Consider the following 20,307-nt stretch of genomic DNA (forward strand, 5'->3'; position numbering starts at 1 on the left):
CTGGGGCACTGCTGTAAGATGCAATAGTACTTTGTCTCTGTAGGGATTCAGTCAAATTCTCAGTTCTTCTCAAAGTCCAGGTACACACAGAAATATACAGGGTCACAAATTCACAATTTCTCTTTTGCTTTATGTACCATGCTAAACCGCTACCTCAAGAAGACCTTTGTGAGTAAGACAACTCCTGAAGGAGTTGTTTGTGTGTCACCAGGTAAGTAATAACTCAGTGCCTTCTCCTAAGCATATCAGCTCATGCAGGCAAATGTTCATGTCCATGTCTTTCCTGCTGCTTGTTCCTCCTCCCTGCCTCGTTAGTCATACGAGAGCTGTGTCACTAATGCTTTGTAGCAATGCCTGAAAAAAGCCAAAAGCAGCTTCCAAATGAAGGTTCCTCTGGAAAGTGGCTCCTGCTCCCAGTGGGGGACCAAGACTGGAAAACAGCCATGTTAATTTGTACTTGCCACTGCCTCCTTTTAAGGTTTATCTTTTCAGTTGCAAGTTGTAATAAAATCCATTTTTCAACATGGCAATTTCTCCTATGTCTCTCACAAGGATCTGGGTTAAAATGAAGTAACAGCAGCCAAGTTAGGTAAGAACACAGGGAGGAATGGCTAAAGCCATGATGCAGTTGTACAGTCCTGCTTACCTGATAACAAACCAACAAATAATTTACTGTTTTTGTTTTGTTTTATTTTGTTTTGTTTTAGAGGAGAATAAAATGGAAACGTAGTTCTTGTATTTTTCTTTAGATGGGACATTTCTCAGCAGCAACAAATTTCATCTGCCCCTTGCAGAGCATGGCAATGCAGCCAGTCTGGGGGAGGCTGCTGTGTGGAAAAGCAAGGGCTGAGCAATTCCTGTGCTGCTCTATGTTAAACAAAGCCCTTTCTCATTGTTGCCAAACCCAGATACATCCCTCTTTACCTCTCTTCTCGGGTAACCTCATCTCTGAAAGTCACATGCAGGGAGATAATATAAATAAACAAGCTAGTCTCTGGACTGAAATGTCCTTTTGGTCTTTGGAGAAGTCTTTGGGAAAAACAGGCCTTACCTCCGCTTGATGCAGGAATATCCAAGCAACCTCAGGCCCTAAGGCATTTTCTGTTAGATATGGGATTGTCTTCTTTTTACAGTTGTAAAAATTGTAATATTGTAATTAGTAATAATTGTAAATTAGAGGACATCTAAGGCATAACATTTTGAATACTGGGTATTTTTTAAAGTAAATGATATTTTCACATTCACAAGAGAAAGCTCATTAACTCAATTAAGGTCAATTCTGTCCAACTGATATGTAAGTCTAATAAGTCAGGAAAAGGTCTTGGGGAAATTCAGTGTCATCTTCAGACAAACCAATATTCTTCCCAGGCAGATGCTTAAAAAATGTCAGTAAAATCTTGATTCCTTCCACTTGTGTTTTATGTGAGCTGTCAACGGAAAGAGTAGGATGTCATGCATAAAAATATCTGTGAATCCTGTCAAATACATTATGAATGCCAGCTCAGCAGGAAATGACATGGACTAAGATCTTTCTCAAGCTGGCAACAGGTTTTTCAGAAGGGATAAGTGATTATTTTGGATGTTTTCCATTAATGAGTCTCATGTGCCAGCAGATTCACGCATACTATATAACTCCTTGGAATGGACAGAAGTATCTTTAGAGGAACTTTTCTGCCACATGACTTCCAGCAGTAATAGATTCTGCATTACCGCTATTTCCTTTGTAACAACTCGCACAGTAAATTTAAATAACTGGGAAGAATGCATATCCGAGTGAGGGCTTATGTTATTGGTTATTACTTGCGGACAAAGCAGTTAGTAAAAGTAAAATCTGCAAAGCAGCTTGGTCCTGAAAACATTCCTGCTGGGCTGTTAGATATTTTTAAAACTATTTCTATGAGAGTCTTAGAATATTCACCAAGCAAGTCTTTGAAGCTGAGCTGTGTGCTGATGATAGTCCCCAGTTTCACCTGTGTCCTTACAGGCTGATAGAGATATCTATGATACACTTTCTAAAGCTGATGTCACTTCTAGCAGCAGTTGCCATGTATTAGTTCTCTCTTTAAAGCTCATTTGTGTGACTAATCATAGGAGTAATTTTAAGAATTATAAAGATGCTTTCTGGGGAAAGACTTTCAGGTAGCTCCTTGTCACCAAGGATAATTGTCTGCTTGTATATGGATATCACCAAGCCTGCTGGAGTTCAAGGAGTGTTTGGACAACACTCTCAGAGACAAGGTTTGATTTTTGTGGGTTCTGTGTAGAGTCAGGAGTTGAATTCCTTTGGGTCCCTTCCAACTCAGGATATTCTATGGTTCTGTGATTCCATCTAGGCTCAAGCTACGGATTTCTTACAAGGATTTGAAGGAAGGGCACTTAGAAATTATTGAATTTCTAAAAGATGCTTGCAGAGGAAAGAGTTGGAACAGGAAGAGCAGATGTAATTCCAAAAAGTCCAGATTCTTGATTTTTATTATGAAACTGTTTGACACTGAGAAACCTGGGCACAATTCCAAGACTTAACCCCAAACATAGGAAAGTGGTACCTTTGTGCTCATTGCTTTTAGCCAAATCTCTAAGGAAGCTTCACTGCTGACTTATACAATCCTATTTATTATTGAATAGCAGTACGTATTTTTATCCTGGAGTTATAGCAGAAAATAAATAGTGCAATCTGACCTGTACAGGAGGCTGTTGAGGAAGAGGAAAAGCGGCTTGCAAAAACGTCTGGACAGCATTCATTCTTTCCATCTGTACCTGCTGGTAGCTTCCATCACTTCCTTTCAAGACAAAACTGAGGACAGTTGGAAAGATTTGCCTCAAGCTCTTAGTGAATTTGCAAAGCTCGGTAATTTTGTGGAAAAACAGTGCATCTATCTCTTCTGGGAGATCTGAAACCACACATGGTTTCCCAGGTGTTTAGTAGAACTGACTTGTACCAGTGCAGATGTTGCACTTTGTGTACCTGACACTTCCTTGAGATTTCACTTACAATGATTGAAGGAAAAATCCTAACAGTAACTGTTGTGTTCCCAGATAGCACATTAGCAAAGTTTGATGATAAAAATGGGTTCCTTGAACAGTTTGATTAAAAACAAAACAAAACAAAACAATGGTTGTTGAACCATAGAAACATTTTTAAATTCAGCTTTTCTGTCAAGATAAAAAATTAATCTTTCCTCATATTTTATAGATTTTCTCAGCCTTAAACATTAATTGTGTAATTATGGCTGCATGAAACTAAAATATATGATCAAAGGAAACAGAAGGTCTGCTCATGACTTCTAGTTAAGGTAGAGCATATTTCAGAAATGACTTTTATAGTAGATATGATGAAGCACAGATGTGAGTTTCCCAGATTATCTGCTAAAAGCTAAGCTGCCGGCAAGGATGATTTTTGAGAGAGATTGTTTTAAATACAGTTCTTGAGAGAGTCAAGTCTTAGAGCACAAGGAAGGGAGAATCTGCTTGCTTTAAGTGCGTTTACACAAAACCCAAAGAGGGGCTGTCAGCCATCGACAAAACAGGAACACTCGCGCTTGCAGCCATGCGCTAGGACATGGCCAGCTCTGACACAGGCCGGGGCCCTGGTTCCTGTGGCTTCTCCCCTCTGTCTCCTGCCGACAGCCGCGGGCTCCCCGCTCACCGCAAAGCGCTGCCCACCCAGCCACTGCTCCTTGGGGAGCTCACTTGCACACGGGGCGAGTTGTGGGGAGCAGGGGGCTCTGCACAGAGCGGGTGGCAGCAGCCATGTCCTGCCACTCCCGGTGGTCTCACGCTTCAGCAGTAGCACCCCTCTGTTCCTCCCCTCAGTTAATTTTACGGGACCCTTGCTGTATGTGCTAAGAATAATTTTAGCTAAGACTATTGATACAGTTCACAAATAAATGCAGCTCTGGGCATGTTTCTCTGGTCTGCGGGTAGTGAATTAAGTAGGTGCTATTTCACATGTCATAGAAAAACATTTATGGTCCAAGTGTACACATAAACAAAAGCCAACAGGAGGTAATGGTCATGCTGTATAAAATTCTGGAGTGTTTGATGTTATTTTGCCTGCCTATCTGTCCTGACTTGCACTTACATAAATTAGGAGTATAGCTTTACTGGTCACTGCAAGCAGTGCAGCACAGTCAAGGAATTTTCCTTGAATTCAAACCAGTCTGTGATTGAATCTTCCATAGTCCTGACACTGCAGACATAATTGCAGTACAAAATTTGTCTTCTTCTCCAGGGGATGGTATTTTTAGGTATTTCAAACTCTTGGAATTATGGTTTGAGCGGGGGTCTGGGAATTAAAACATGGTAAGAAATGAATTAAAAATAGCCAATATTTTCTCTTTTTGAATTGCTGTGAATCATTTCACAGCCAAGATCTGATATATATATATATATATATACATTGAAGGATTTCCTAATTCTTCTCCTATAGGTATGGAAGCTCTTTCCACTCCAGAAAAGACTGAAATACTGAAATAATTATTGTAAGAGAGAAAATGACTCAGAAAGTCAGAGAACATACATAGCTTCTGTGCTATTCAGAATAAGGAAGCATGTGTATTACTTTCTGTACAGTGTCCTTCTATATTTGGTTTCACTGCATCAGCAGCTTGTGTTTTTTATTTATTTATTTTTATTTGCTTTTTATTCTCTGTGGGCATAGCTGGGGAAGAAGCTAGTGTTACTAATACAACAAAAATTTGCTTCCAGGATCTTTTTTTTTCTTTTTTTTTTTTTTTTTCAATACAGTGTCTGAACACTTGTGTTATGAAGCAGAAAGGCATTTTCTGCACGTATGGCACTGGAACTTGTTTTTCTATCATTCAGTTCTGCCATTCTGCTCAGACTGAGGCTCAGTCATTTGCCAATGCCACAAGAGAAACCCAGGATGATATTTTATAGCCAAGCTAAGCATCAGTATAAAAATTCCTAACTCTGGCCATCTGGAGATGCCCTTTTCTCCCCAGATGTGTTTGGGGCAGGCAGTGGTCCTGGGATGCACACTTAGATTTGACTCTCACTTGCAGAACCTACTAAAAGCTCTCCATTAGGCATGATATATGTGGCTTTAGAGCACTTCTTCCCTTTACTTATGGCTTTCTCACCATCTTTCTTTTCCTTTCTTTTCTTCTTTCCCATTCCTCCCCTCTCCCTGCCACTGTTGCCTTCTCTCCCTCTGTAGAGCTCTCCGTCAGCCTCCTCGCGGTGATAGTTGTTGTGTGTGGACTGGCCCTGGTGGCAGTTTTTCTGTTTCTCTTTTGGAAGCTGTGCTGGGTTCCCTGGAGGAATAAGGCCATTTCCTCTAACCTGGCCGTCTTGCAGAGTGAGGCAGCCTGTAATAAGGAGAACATGGCAGACAAGCTGAAGGACACGGGTACCATAAGTTTCCTGGAGGCAGCTGTGAAGATCAGCCACACTTCACCAGACATCCCTGCGGAGGTCCAGATGTCCATGAAGGACCACATCATGCGGCGTACACGGATCCAGAGGCAAACAACTGAGCCTGCATCTTCTACCAGGTGCGTGGGCGCAGCACTCTGCAGGAGGCGCTGTGCCTAGGTGAAACTGGCTGTGGGGGGGAGAACATTGAATTGAGCCTAATGTTCAGATGTCTTCAGGGAGGCCAAAGAAAGCATGCCCACCCACATGCTGGATTACTTTCTAAAGATTCAGCATGAACCAATTAATGTATTAAGACTAGTTTACTGTGGGCTGTTTAAATAAATAAAAAAATAAAGTTTTCAAACCCTATTACCGTGACTTGACCTCATTGTGTCAAGCTGTCAGTATGCTTTGGCCACTTTAATTTTGTTACAACATGAACAGCAGACTGGAGTATCAATGATGGTATGTAGTCAGACAGAATCAGACCTTTTTGCTCACTCTTGTTTATGTGGCTCATTGCAGAAACAATTAGATAAGCAGAATCAATGTATTGCTCACTGTCAAAGCTTAGCACGAGCTGTATTCAGTGCTAGTGATCAATGTGCATCTCTGTCAGACAGGGACAGAGATTACAGCATCATGTTTGTTAAATTTAGGATAAGACTGTATGAACCTTGGGACACCTCTGCAAAAACACTGAGAAATACGGTACCTCTTCCTTGACACAGAAGGCTGTGAATCTAGGACAGGAAACAGTGATTGCCTGGCTGTGTCCCAACACTTCTGCTTGCTTTGTTGGCCATGACTATGATGTGTAAGAGAGTACATATAATTGTGAAGGCAACCATTGCTCAGAAAACTGTCTGCAGTACAATAAAATACCTTTTTATTTAAATTGCACTACTTTTTGGACAGTTGATTGTCTCTCTGTCATGCACATGCTCATTCTGGTTTTTTTTTTTTGCACCTTTCCAATTTGGGAGGAGAAAAAAAAAACCTCAGTCTGTCTGAATCATGACAAATGAAGCAGGACTTGTCTGTACATGGGAAGGTGTCAAACCCACTTTTTCACACAACTGAGCCTGGCATGAACTACAGGAGATAACCAGACCCAAGGACATTGGGGAACATCCTTGTGCAGTCTGGGCTCTGATTCAGCCCAGCCCAGAATGCCTTTGAGGAACCTGTCAAAAAGGAGTGAGGTCTCTGAGCACCACATATCACCAAAAGCTAATTCTCTGGCTGTACAAGTTATTAGTATGGTTAAATAACTCCATAGATTTCTTGTAAACACCAGATAATCTGAAATATTGAAAATATTGAAATAAAAGTCCACATAAAGCATTCCTGCTTCACTTAGATAAAGCTTTGCTTGCATAAAGTTTTACTTGTGCTGAAGGGGAGCTCAAGGCAAGAGACATCTTCCAGATGAGGCTGTGCATTTCTGTCTGTCAAGCATCAGCTATCATTTTTGGAGGAAAGTCTGTTGGCAAAGTTTGAAAGCAACAGCACCCAGAACAAAACCTAACTTTTTGAGCTGGTAGTGTTTTTCTCACTTTAAAAGCTCTACTTTTTGTTGTTGTTGTTGTTGTTTGTTTTCTTGAGGGAAACTTAGTGCCAGTGTCTTGGAATTGTAAGGACTGAGGGGGAGAAAAAGTCCCCACACTGGGTCTTTTGTAGCTTGGTTAAGGAGTTGTTTGGTCTTACATATTTAGCTGTGGGCTGTTACTTGTGTAACAGGTGAAAAAATGCAGCTTGCAGCAAATACTATGACAGGAAATTTGCTGGACTGGTTCCTTTGACCACTGGAGGTTGTCAGTCAGTGTTCATTCTCCATAACAGAGGTCAAGAGCACCTATTGTACTCATTCTTGTGCTCTCCCTGCTTTCCTACTTTTAGTAGTTCAGGAGAAGAGGAAAGGAAAGTTGTAGGAAAAACACGTAGCTGTCCTCTCTTCTTTCTACAGGCACATCTCCTTCAAAAGGCACCTTCCTCGGCAAATGCACGTATCCAGCATGGACTACGGCATGGACCCACCTGCTGTTGCTGAGCAGCCAACCAGCATAGGCCGCATTAAGCCTGAACTCTATAAGCAAAAATCTGTTGACTCTGAGGACCCCAAAAAAGAGACAGCAAAAACCTGTGGAAAAATTAACTTCACACTCAAGTATGACTATGAGAACGAGACACTGACTGTCCGAATTCTCAGGGCTTTTGATTTGCCAGCCAAAGATTTCTGTGGCAGCTCAGATCCCTATGTGAAGATCTACCTCCTGCCTGACAGAAAGCGCAAGTTCCAGACACGTGTCCACAGGAAGACTTTGAACCCCACCTTCGATGAGTCCTTCCACTTCCCTGTGCCCCATGAGGAGCTGGCAAGCAGGAAGCTCCACCTGAGTGTCTTTGACTTTGACAGGTTCTCCAGACACGACATGATAGGAGAAGTTATCTTGGAGAACCTGTTTGAGGCCTCAGACCTCTCCCGGGAGACTTCCATCTGGAAGGACATTCAGTATGCAACAACGGTGAGTATCTGCTATAGGGGTGGTCCCTGCCCCAGCAGCGCTGCAGGGTGGGATGGGTTGGCCTGCTTCTTTTGGCTGAACTGCCTGAAGTGGTAAGTCCTGTGCAACTGCCAGCTGATGGGTGTTTTGCAGATGCTACCGTTAGCCCTGGGAACCTACAGCAACCGCACACAGGGGTGGAAAAGAATATTGTATGCAGAAGCTTGTCAGCATTACCAGATTCCTGGTTTGCTGGAATTCCATCCCCTTATTAGTGACTTGATGTTATCTCACCTACATTAAGTCTCATTGACACCAGGTTTGACAAAAGCCAGAATGAGGGGTTAAGTTCCCTGTTTGGCATCTGTTTGTCATGTGAAGGGTCTTGGGGTCTGGATGTCTGCCACATGCACGGGATAAAGAGCAAGAAATAGTTCTGCAGGGGCACTACTAACCCATCAGCTGTACAGGGCTTCACTATACTGAGAACATTATTCTGATGTGTTACTGGAACTTATGTCAGAGCTTGATGTGGGTCTTTTAGCAGTTCTGTTGAATTCTCTCTGAAAGAGAAACCAAACATCAGAGAAGGAAATGTTCCAGACACTTCCCGTGCTGCAGACTCTGGTTAGAGCTGGCAGGAGAAGCCACCTTCTCACGTTGGTCTCAGTGCAGAAGCAATGACATTAACCTCTACATAATAGCTACTTGTCCACTATCCTCCCAGGAGGACTTGGCTGCTTCTGAAGGCAATGATTGATCTGCTTTGCAGTTGGACACCAAGTCAGTCATCGTCTTCATGTTGTTATTTCTGAAACTGGAATGTGAGATGTCCTCATCCCTGTGCCTGAAAGCATGGGTCCTGTCAAATCTTTGCTGGTGACTGGCATAACCCCATGACATGCAAAATCTGCACCTTTTTTCTCTGTTCCACAATCCTCACCAGTTGTACCACATGGCCACTGCTATTAGTGCTTGTTCTTTCTTTGCTGGGTGTTCATAACCTTGGCTTGGCTCCTTTCTTAAAGAGTTGTAAGTCTGACATGCATGCACAGCATGCACATGGCCAGGACTCGCAGTGCTGGGGAGTGCTGGGTGTGCGCAGGGTGCGGGCCCGGTGTGCCCCTAGGGTGAGATGTCTGCTTCTGCCTGCAAGCAGCTTCCAAAGCTGCGTGGTCACCAAGCTTCAGGAGAGTGATTTTATTTTATTTTGTTTTTTCTCCACTAAACCTTTCTAAAAGTTTGCAGGAGTTTCTGGTTTTGACGAGCGCTTGGGATTCCAGCCACTGGGGTCACTTTACTGTTGATGCTGCCTTTGTACTTCAGCTCCCCAGCAGCCCGCCGGTGTGGTTGGGAGCTGCCTGCAGCCCTGCCTGCAGCTCTTGAACTTCTACAGGCCATGGTGAATGCACTCACTGTGGTGCATGGAGCTTCCCTTTCCTTTCTACACAATCAGCATGCAAGGAGTGCAGTAAGCCTGAAGGCTACAAAAGGAAAAGACCTGTGGGTAGGAGTGAAACTGGGAAGGGGAAACACTTGGTTTCACTAGAGAAAAAACATGTAAAATATAGAATATGTAGCTTTAGGAGAAGATTATGGGATTTTTGACCTGTGTATGTTCTGTGTTTTTCTGGGATTGTTCAGTAAGAAATAGCCAATGGTTTCCAAGCTGATCAAGAGAAATAATGCCACAGGGAAAAAAGCTACAAAAAACAGGTGGAGAGACACCAACAGAAGGACAGTTGAGGAAAAAGCCTCCAAATAAGATGTATTGTATGTGAGAAGAGCAGAGCCAACATCACACTCAAGAAGCAATGTGCAGCAGTTTTGCAAAGCTTCCACAGAAACATCAGGTGTTGTTTTTGGCTCTGTCCCCTCATTCTCTCTATGCCATTCTTTGGGAATGTGCCCATATTGGTACATCTCAGCCAGTTGTAACACACTCAAGGACATTTCTGTTTAATCAAAAATGAGAAGGGTAAATACAGTTTTTACAATATCTAAGGAAAGCTTTGGGTAGCTAATAATATATTAGATCAATCTTGAGGGTAAGAAGATAGGAACACACTTAAGCAATGATATAAACTATTCAAATAGCTAGCACTCAACTATTTAATTAATGATTGTACAGCTTGTGAATCAGTGAAACATTTTTGGTTTCAATTCTCAAAGGTTATTGATTCAGAGCTTCCATTATTTCCTAAGAGCTGCTGATATGAATTTTGGAAATGTCCCAATATCTATAATCTGCTAGAAAATAATGTACCCACAGGACACGTTTTACTTGGCTGTATTTATGGTCACAAAGAAAAATCTCTTGACCTGATACAATGAGGTCAAAGAACAATTTACGTTAGTTTTTTACCCTGATAGATCTTCTCAGTGCAGGGAGAGGAATAGAAGGGTATGTGATGCCCATAGGGTGTTCTCAGGATATAATATGGACCTCTTCTGGCAACTTTGTCCCTCCCTAGCTGCTCCCAAACCAACACAAACCAAATAACATATGAAAGAGTAGACCCAACCCAGTGTGTTGTCTGAATGCATAATTGTTGTTGCACTGTGCAGCAGATAGAGCAGCCGGCACAGCCGGCACACAGAGTGAGATGCAGGTGCTCATTTCTTTGGTAACAGAATAATCATTTCTAACTATAGTTTCACAATATTTATTTTTTTTTTCTACTATCAGTAAAGTCTGTATCTAAGACTGGTAGATGCAGTGTCTAATTGGAGCCGGGGGCACTTCAGTGCAGAGGTACAATCACAATCTTCAAGCTCAGTTTTGATGCAGTAACAATGTTTTCAATGCAGATTCCAGACACTCATTACTGAGTGCCTCCTCAGTGCTGTTATTCATTCAGGTTCTTTGTTACGCAATGCAATTCATCTTATAAGAGGAAGAATACCTATCAAGGTAACAAGAAGTGCTATGTTTTAAAAAACAAATGGTAATTGCAGGAACAAGTTTTCTGAGTGGTCATTTTAAGACACTAAATAAATAAAGCTCAATAAAATACTGAGCTCCCTGTTCCCTGAAAATTGGCTGCACTGAAGAGCTCGCATCCATTTCTTGTAACTCAAGAATGGTTTATTCACCAGCCACTTGTAGGGAGGAGAGAATGGTGTTAGGGGCTAATTTGACAGCAAGTCTGAGGAGGATTCTGAAACCAGTGACTTCTGTAAGTTGGATGTCTGGTGAGTGCACCTAACTTTTGGGATGAGGCTGAGTTGCTGCTGCACATGAGAGCCTGGCAGGCAGGGAGCTCTGCCCTAAGGTGCTTCTCTTACTTCTCCATGGGAGAATAGGCAGACCCAGCTCCAAGGCACTGACAGCCATTGTTATGAGCACGTACTGTAGAGGTGGGGACAGCTGGGTGACCCAAATGTCCTCGCTGCTCTCAGGCACACTGCAGCTCATGAAAGGCTGGGCTGGTGGTCCTTGCATCCCTTTGCCCCTTCCTGGGCTCCTGCTGGTGGCAGCATGGGCTGGTCCCAAACCCACTGCCCCGGAGCTGGGTGCAGGCAGCCCCATGACATTGACACCAACACCAACACTGACATCACTGACACTGACTCCTCCATGTGTGCAGCCTCGGTCCATCATGGCCAATGCTGGGCTCATCCAAGGGCCATGGAGAGGAGTCCTCGGGCATGGGACGGGCCGAGATGTGGGTTGGGCAGCAAGGGCAAGGGGCAGCTCAGCTCATGGGATGCAAAGGACGCCAGAGGACAGCTGAAGTAAAAGTGACAGCCACTTCACAGCACTTAGTGGCATCGTTTATTCATGCTCTGCCTCCCAGGCAGCAGTCCGGCTTAGAGCACACACAGTCTTCAAGCTGCCTGCCTCAGCTCATGAATAGAATTAGCTGGAATTTGGTCAAGAATAAGAAAATGCAATGGTTCTACAAGCTGTGTAGTGTGTGCTGAAAATCATCCTGATACCTTAATAAGGTACTCTTAAAATATTTTGTGAGGTAAGAAATTTAGTTCTCAGTAGACACATTAAGAGGTACTAAAGGTAGAGGAATAATAATTCTGTATCTGTTTTCATTACTGATCACAGACAGTGAGATTGTGACTCAGATCATTTTGTTGCATTGAAAAGAAAGCTGTTTAGGATGCCATTGTTTCTGTTTGTTTGTTTGTTTTGAGGCAAGCAAGAGATCAGAGCAGGAACTCTGAGTGGATACATTCATATTTACCAGCAAGCTGTAACCTTCTGGGATGTTTGTTTAGATACTTACAAGTCTGGACATACATTTCTCTGTACAGAAAACATTTGGGTGCAACTTATTTCTTTTGTACACTCTATGCTTGAGAAGATTTTCAATTTCTTTGAAAGCCAAGTGAAGTCTCTGTCAAGAATCAAAACTTTTATATATCACTCATTAGTATTCTGAATGTCTAAGTGGAATAAATAATATCTAATCTTTGCCTTACCAGAGAATGAGAAGGAAATAATTTGGCAAAAATCTCATCCATCAACAAGATCTATTCTCCTAATACTTAGCAAAACTTAAAGTGCCTAATGCATTTACTTATCTTTGCAGTTCCATCTCTCTACTACTCACAGCTACAATTTCTTTTCATCAGATCATTATATCACATTGAAATGATGCTCTGCTTCCAGAAATAAATAGGTGGTTTGCTCTACAGATGTGGGATATCTATATACAAAATAAAATACTTTTAAAATCCATTTTTAGAAGGTATTTGGAAATCTTTCTGTTTACTTCAGATGCTAATGCTTTCCAGTTGCTTAAATAATACCAGTCCTGTTTATAATCTTACTTTTTGGTCTACTTTTTTCCCAAATTGCCATTAGTAAGGCAGTGATAGAAAGCGCTTTTAGGAGATGTAATAGAGAAGGCTGCATATACAAGAGGTGCTAAGGGCTATGCACGCTATGTGTAGAAATTGTCTCAGCACCAAAAGAGTAAATTGTATTGGTCTTTTCATAATCCAGAAAGTACTGAATGTTTCTGAGTGCCATCTGCTGGTTATTTCACTATTTATACACATATTAATCCTGATGTTTGTTAGCTCTTTGAAGGAATGTCAAAAAGGTTGGTGCTCCAAACTATAGTAAATATGTCAAAACCCAAAAGTTCAGTTTCTGCTAAATGGGGTCCTTCACAAGTCTCTTCCGAAAGAAAGTGATGTCCCTCTGGTGTGTAACCACCCAGAAATGCATGCTCTACTTCAGAGAAAAGCACCATGTTACTCAGAATTATCACTATCCTCTCATGAAATGTTAGGCATTACCAAAGTCTGTAAATCTCTTTTACTGAGTTTCTCTGTGGTGAACCACTGGCACTGGATGTACTAGAAAGTCCCTCATTGCATTTGTTGCACTGTACAAGTAAAAGATTACGTCTCTGCTGCCTGGTAAGGTCTCACCTTTCTGTGATCTTGCTCTGTATTGTCCTTTGTTTCATATTCCTCTAATTGTGGAAATAGATGTTAGTGTCACGCATTTGACACAAAAAGATATATACTGTACATTCCAGCCAAACTTGATACTACTGTAATTTCCTTAATGGTCTTTATTTGGTGTCAGATGCCACTTCTGTGTAAGCAATGGAGCAGAAAAAGAGGAGTACATTAGCTGTAACGTAGTAATGGGAAATGCACACTCCACTGAGGCAGTGGAAGATTATCCTTAACTATGATTTGAAGCTGTAACATATAGACACACTTTTTTCCTGTTCCCTATATTCATTTTTAGCCAAATAATGTTGGAATATGCTGAAGAATAAATTCTGTGGCACCACCATATAGTAAAGTGTAATTCACTGAAAAATGACAGCATAGAGAAAAGCCTGTTTCAGTGTGAATGCTACATGAATCCTGCACAAAGCATTGTGTCAGAGCGTGGAGGCAGCCTAACTGATTCTTGAACATTTCCAATATAATGTGTTCTCTGTTTTATTGAAGGAAAGCGTGGACCTGGGAGAGATCATGTTTTCCCTTTGTTATTTGCCAACTGCAGGTCGCCTCACCTTAACAGTCATTAAATGCAGGAATCTCAAAGCTATGGATATCACTGGATACTCAGGTAGGTGCTTGATCACTGAGAAGGGCCCCATTGCATCCACACTTCCCCCTCCTCCCTTGAGATAGCGTCAGTGGACAGTGGGCATATGTCTCTTGGTGCTAAATGTGTCATCACTGAAATACATGACAAAGCTTTGTGCATGCTTTAAGCATGCACAAAATTTTTAAAGTAGAATTATCTATTCAACCCATTCCCAAGGGCATAAATCCAGAGACAATGATTCTATAGCTGAATATGCTGTTCAAGGAGACTGCCAGTGGACTGGAGTTCTACATGAAAAGCAGTTTCTTTTCCAGAGATCAATGTCACAGTATTTGAATTTCATCAAGAACTTGTGTAAAATACAGAAACAGTACAGTAAAAGATCTTTGCAGAAAACACTTCTGCTTAGCTGGAGCTTGATGCCATTTGAAAAGTCTGAGGATTAAGACTTCAGATAAAGCCAGCTCAGCATTTCTGTAATAATATGCTGCAGGTTTAGTGCCACTTCAAAATGCATTGAAATTGCCCAAGCAGCCAATATAACAAACAGAAGCTGTTTGTATCTAAAGTGCATTCTGCCATGGTCAGCCAGTAGAAAGCATGTGAGGTAGAGCTGCCCTAATACCTTCTTTTTCTGCTCTCTAACAATTGGAAAATGGTTTTTAAAATTCCTCTACTCACTGTTACTCTGCTCCATAATTTTAACAATTGGGTAGAAAAAAATGCCTGTAAAATAACCCCCCTCTGCCAGTTTTGATCTTCAAAATTCTGCATTACATTTTGTTCTTGGGAAAATTTTGAAAAAGTTCCAGTTTTGCTTCACAGAAAGCAATGGGTTTGCTTTCTGCGTCCATGCAATTAATGCCTGAGTGCCCAGTGCCCTCTATCATCATCGGATGAATATTGGCTCTAGGTTTAAGATGTGGCCTTCTTATACTTGCAAACTGTTACCACTGATGGAAACAGATGATTTTTTTTTTTCCTTCCGAGAAATCTGCAGTGATGGTTCTCCAGTGCCTGAACCTCACAGAACTGTAGAATGTTTGGGGTTGGAAGGGACCTTTAAAGAACATCTAGTTCAACCCCTCTGCAGGGGTGGGTGAGAGTAGTCAGCATTCACACCAGTACGAAGAATTGTGGATTCTACTGGTACAGAAACATCCTTTTTTCTAAAAATACATTTGAGGAGTGCCTTTGGCTGACAATAATTTAAAGTCTATCCTTTGAAAGTGCTGTTTCTATATTGTGAAGGTAACAAAGTAAATCTCCATAAACAGAAGGCCTTCTCTCTCTCCTTCTCAGATCCATATGTCAAAGTGTCTTTGCTCTGTGATGGGCGAAGACTGAAAAAGAAGAAAACCACCATAAAGAAAAACACACTTAATCCCACTTACAATGAAGCAATAATCTTTGACATTCCCCCAGAGAATATGGATCAAGTCAGTCTACTTATCTCCGTCATGGATTATGATAGGTAGGTGGGAGACTCTGGAGAACAGGAGAGGAAAAAAATCCCATTGGGCACAGGTTTTCTACTCAGTAGGAATTTTCCTTACTATCACAACCTTGATTGCACTGCTGTCTGGCATAAATCTGTCTCCAGTGATTTACTGTTAAAGAGCCATTTATACTTATGATCATGGATAATTAGCTGTTAAAATACTAAGTACGGTAAAACTGATCCTTTGCTTTATGGCATTTTCTTCAGTGATTAGTATGTGTCCCTTTGCTATTTACTTGTCCTGCAATTCATCATCCAGTTTTAGAAAGCAAATGGCTTCACTCAGAGCAGCGATAGGTGCATGAATTATCAATTACTGAACTTGTTCTTATTCTTGCTGTACACCGCTACATGACACATGCTTTCAGATTCTGTATCAGGACTGATCTATAGTTCAAATCATTTAAAAGTTGTTATAACTTTCTGGTGATGACAGGGACTTGCTGTTCTGAGAGCTGCATGCAGAAACAGCATCAGGCCAGATCTTGCTGTTGCAGTGCAGGTATCATGCAGGTCCCACGTTCACTGGCACCATGTCTCATGGTGCTCTGATAGCATGGGTCAGAAGTCTCGGTTTGATTGTGCACGGCATTATGAGCAAGAGATAATTGTGTTGCTTTTCTATTTTTCTTCAGAGTGGGTCATAATGAGATCATTGGGGTTTGCCGTGTGGGAGTCAATGCTGAAGGACTTGGCAGAGACCACTGGAACGAGATGCTGGCATACCCACGCAAGCCCATTGCACACTGGCATCCATTAGTGGAGGTAAAGAAGTCTTTCAAAGAGGTGTGTAGCGCTATTCTTTCCTTTTAATGCATATACTGTGCATGACTGAGCTATTTCAGGGCTTTCAGAGAGGAGTTACTCTCACTTGGGAGTTCCTGACAACAGCTGAGGGAATGTTCTCACCAGAAATGAACTCTAGAAAACGAACACCTCTGTATCATCTTGAAATAGTTTCTTGAGCTTGCAAGCAAGAATGAAAGGGATTGTATTTACAGATGTGACAGTTACTGTGGGGTTTTGTTTTTGTATTTTTGTTTTATAGAAGACAGAGTGGTAAGGAAAGCAAATGCTGTTCTGATTGCAGAACAAAGTGTCCAGGGATATCATGTAATTCAAGTTTCAATTTTTCATCCTAAAAGATTTTTCTGTTGACTCATCTCCAAGCCTTTGAGGGAGAATAAATATAACAAATATAATTGCTCTAAGCATCTCCAGAGAAAGAGATTCACTTGATGCAGCCTCAGATGATAAAATAAGCCTGAAAAGCCTGAGTGCCATTTGGACCACCTCTAGAATTTTCTTCCTCCTTGCACTCCATTTTCTTACACTCCTATGGAGTTGTCTGCTTTATGTCTTATTTAGCTCATAAATTCTTGAGAAGAGAAATTTGAAGAATGGCACTCATATTATTGACACTTCAGGTATGAAAATAAAGCCAGCATCTGTGACCAGCAGTAGTAAAATAAAAGCAATTAAAAATGTAACTGGGGTTAAGGAAACATTTCTTTCAAAGCCACAGACTAAATTCATAGCAAAGATTACCTTATTTTCTCTTTGAAGTTCAGATACTGAGCTCTACTAGAAGGCAGATACTAGCCATGGCGGTCCACTATTGTAGTCAAAACCAGTAGGCAGCAACTCTATTTTTCTTAGAAATCTGCTCTTTCCTCTAACAATAATACAGTTTGTGCTCAGTATGCTCCAACTCAACTCTTACTCATCAGGCTAGTTTCTGAAATTTGAATTTGCCCATACCACAGGCAGGTCTGTTTAATGTGCTGTTTTCTTTCTTTCTCCAAGCACTTGTAAGCAGCTACCATGTGAGCGAGAGGACAGCCCGCACCTAGCAGATCTCTGCAGCAGTTTTCATTCTTGCTCTTTCCCTTAGTGGCATTTCTCTATCCCAGCTGAAACATGACTGCAGGATGCTGCCCAGAGCCATGACTAATCAGAGGAATTTCCTCTCTTCCTGGACCCAGGTCCAGTTACACCCAGTAGGGGAACTTAGCAATTAAATATTTTATTTTAAGACACAGTGGAGAATATCGGATAACAGAAATGTGACGATCCATACTCAGTTGTATGAGATCATTCATGAGCTCATATTGCACCACTATAAATAAGAAGAAATGACCCAGGATCAGTTGTGTAGAACTGGTATAAATCAAAACAGAATTAAAGCAATGTAGAATATGTGTATAACAGTAATATTGCCTTTGGGTGGTGAGCAGTACCAGGTGTTCATTAGGCTTTTCATGCTAAAACACTAGCACCTTTCACATGAGTCATAACTGTTTGGACAAGCAGCATATGCTATCTCATGCTGCCACGGAGAGCTGGGGATCAGCGACTGCTGCATTTTAGAATAAATGCTTAGTGATCTATCATTTGACTAGTTAGCTCAATTTCTATATCATCAGTAGCACCTCCTTGGCACATCACCAGCTGCCGACTCTGACCGAGGGGCAGGAGATCCTTCTGCCATTTGTCATTTATATGACTTTACTACACTATTTTTCAGATGAAGGCTGGAGTTTGAAAGAAAGACTCCTGTAAAATTTTTGAGAATAAATGGAAAGAAAAGGACATCATTATTATGAGAAATTTAGAGAAACTGGAAGACATAAGATGACTCACCACTTAAAATATACTTTAAAAGTCACTGCTGAGCCCCAATAAAATACAAGTGAATCATTTCACCTGTCAGTGCACAGGTCAGGAGCTCTCCTTAAAAACAAAGAAATAAGCAAAAGCACAAACAAACACTCTGATCATCTGTTGTGGTATCTCTGCCACAAGCCAGTGCACAGAGACAGCAAGCAAATGGTCCCTGTATTTATTTGCCCTTTTCAGCTTTAGCAATGCTGTCTGCAGCTCTATACTGCAGCTAAAAAAAAAAAAAAAAAGAAAGGCAGAAAAAGGCACAGGATCCTGGACAGAAATTACTGGGGAAATGCTGTTTGTTGGTTACAACTAATCACATCATCTTTTCCATATATTTTTGTGCATCTTTTAAAAGTAGTTTTGGCTTTGTATCCTGTATCGCGCAGCTCCAGGTTCCTAGCAGGTGAAGGCCACCCAGACCCACCGGGATGAGCTCCGGGCAGTGGAGAGGTCAGGCACAGCCGCTGGCTGCAGCCCTGGTGTGGGCCCAGCAGCCGCCATCTCCCCACGCCTATCCTTGGCCCTTGTGTCTTCACGGTGGGGTGACTCAGTCTGTGCTGGGATCCCCAGCAGCCATTGTCATCATCTCCAAGGGTGTTTGGTGCCAGGGAACGGCAAACACAGCCTTCACTTTCTGGTTGATCCTCACTGTCTGCTCTCTGTTTGCTCCAGTGATTAGTAATAGCCTCTTCTGTGCATCAGTTTCTTTCCTGATTGAGTGCTTGATCTTAAAGTGAAACCAAGAAAACTAGGCTTGAAGCGTCTTTATAAAGGCGTAAGTTGAGAAACAGATCACTGAAGCTATTAACCTGGAGAATACAAAGCTATTTAGTCCCTCCTTTCTTCTCTCCCATGCCTCTCCACAGTCATATATCCCTCATCCTCTTGATGAGAGGAGAGGCATCTCATCACATAGCTGAAGACTGCAGACACATGTAGAAAAGAATGGGGAATCTGGAATTTGTTTTCTAATCTGACAGGTATTTCTTGCAAAAGCTCTGTCTAAAAAAGGGGTTTCCACCATATTTTGAATACAGCTCAAAATCACACATGCTGATGAAGTTACAGTTAAGAACAATGTCAACAGGGAAGTGTGTTCCATCAGTGAGGACAAACCAGCCCATCCCTTGGTGCCCACCGTTGCTGGTGCCAGGACCTGCCCAATGGACAGGGCTGCTCCCCTGCAGCCCCTTTCCTCCAGCCGCTGAGCTGTACTAACACAGCCCCAAAACCCTGCTTCTGGGTGGCAGGAGTTGCTTGGGTCTTTTCTCTGTGAGCCAGTTTTGCATTTCTTCCATTGCTGGAGTCCTTAGGGAAGCTTTCTTTTGTCACATTTCATGTCTTTGGTTGCTCCATATTTATCAACAGTGAGTAACAAACTTTAATGACTGTGCTTCTTTAATGGTGATCATCATTAAAAAGGAACATGTGCAAATGAATCATTAATTACAGGCTTCTAAGTAGTATCCTCCTCACACTGACTCTTAGAAGGAGAGTTTGTGAACAGAGATTAGAATTCTACTTGCTTTTGCCGTTTGGAATTACTCTGACAGAAAGCTCTTTCTGTCAGCACCAAACCTGTACCCGTTCCTCTGCCCCGAGGTGCTGCTGGTGCCTGCTGCTGCGGCCTTGGCCTCCCAGCTGCACTCCAGCCATCCCACTTGTTGCTGTTCCCTTCTTCCACATTTATCAATACATCAGCCTGCCAGGTTAAGTGATGTGTTTACAAAAAATATATAGCAAATTACAGTGTATCTTTCCAGACTTTGAAGGGGACTTCTGAACATTGGAAATTTCTTTGTTGTATATCAAAGAAAAACTGCACCTTATATCACAGAGTAGCATCGCCAGTGCAATGCAAAACAGGCCTTTGATGTTGCCAAGTACATCTGACATTTGGCGTGGGAGCATTTATTAGTTTAAAGTGTTTCTCCAGATAAAAACTGACAACTTCGCTGAGAGCTAAGTCATGCCCATAATGAAGAACAACCATTTATCTTTAAAGATATGCAAAACCAACCTCTTCCAGACTTTTGGGCATGTTTGACTTCCCATGAGCTGTTCCTAGTTTCTGAGTTGTGCTGTCTGCAGCCTGGCTCATGGTTGCCTCTCCCTTGGCAGAATGAATACCTGGATTTCACGTCTAAGCTGCAGTGGTACTCTGGGAGTGTTTGGGCCCCATTTGGGCCACATGCACTGTGCATACAGTC

The 20,307-nt window shown here is 41.9% G+C and overlaps 1 protein-coding gene across 1 annotated transcript in view; it reads left to right on the forward strand.

Annotated features, from left to right (window-relative positions):
• Positions 1–20,307, forward strand: part of SYT6 (synaptotagmin 6) — a 37,057-nt gene that overhangs the window by 15,599 nt on the left and 1,151 nt on the right. The window contains exons 3-7 of the mRNA XM_035561433.2: positions 5,180–5,516; positions 7,349–7,907; positions 13,824–13,944; positions 15,229–15,400; positions 16,063–16,213. Of these exons, the coding sequence (XP_035417326.1) occupies positions 5,180–5,516; positions 7,349–7,907; positions 13,824–13,944; positions 15,229–15,400; positions 16,063–16,213 (1,340 nt within the window). The remainder of the gene's footprint in view (positions 1–5,179; positions 5,517–7,348; positions 7,908–13,823; positions 13,945–15,228; positions 15,401–16,062; positions 16,214–20,307) is intronic.

Source organism: Cygnus atratus, chromosome 24 (genome assembly GCF_013377495.2).
Source record: "Cygnus atratus isolate AKBS03 ecotype Queensland, Australia chromosome 24, CAtr_DNAZoo_HiC_assembly, whole genome shotgun sequence".
In the NCBI taxonomy this organism is placed as follows: domain Eukaryota; kingdom Metazoa; phylum Chordata; class Aves; order Anseriformes; family Anatidae; genus Cygnus; species Cygnus atratus.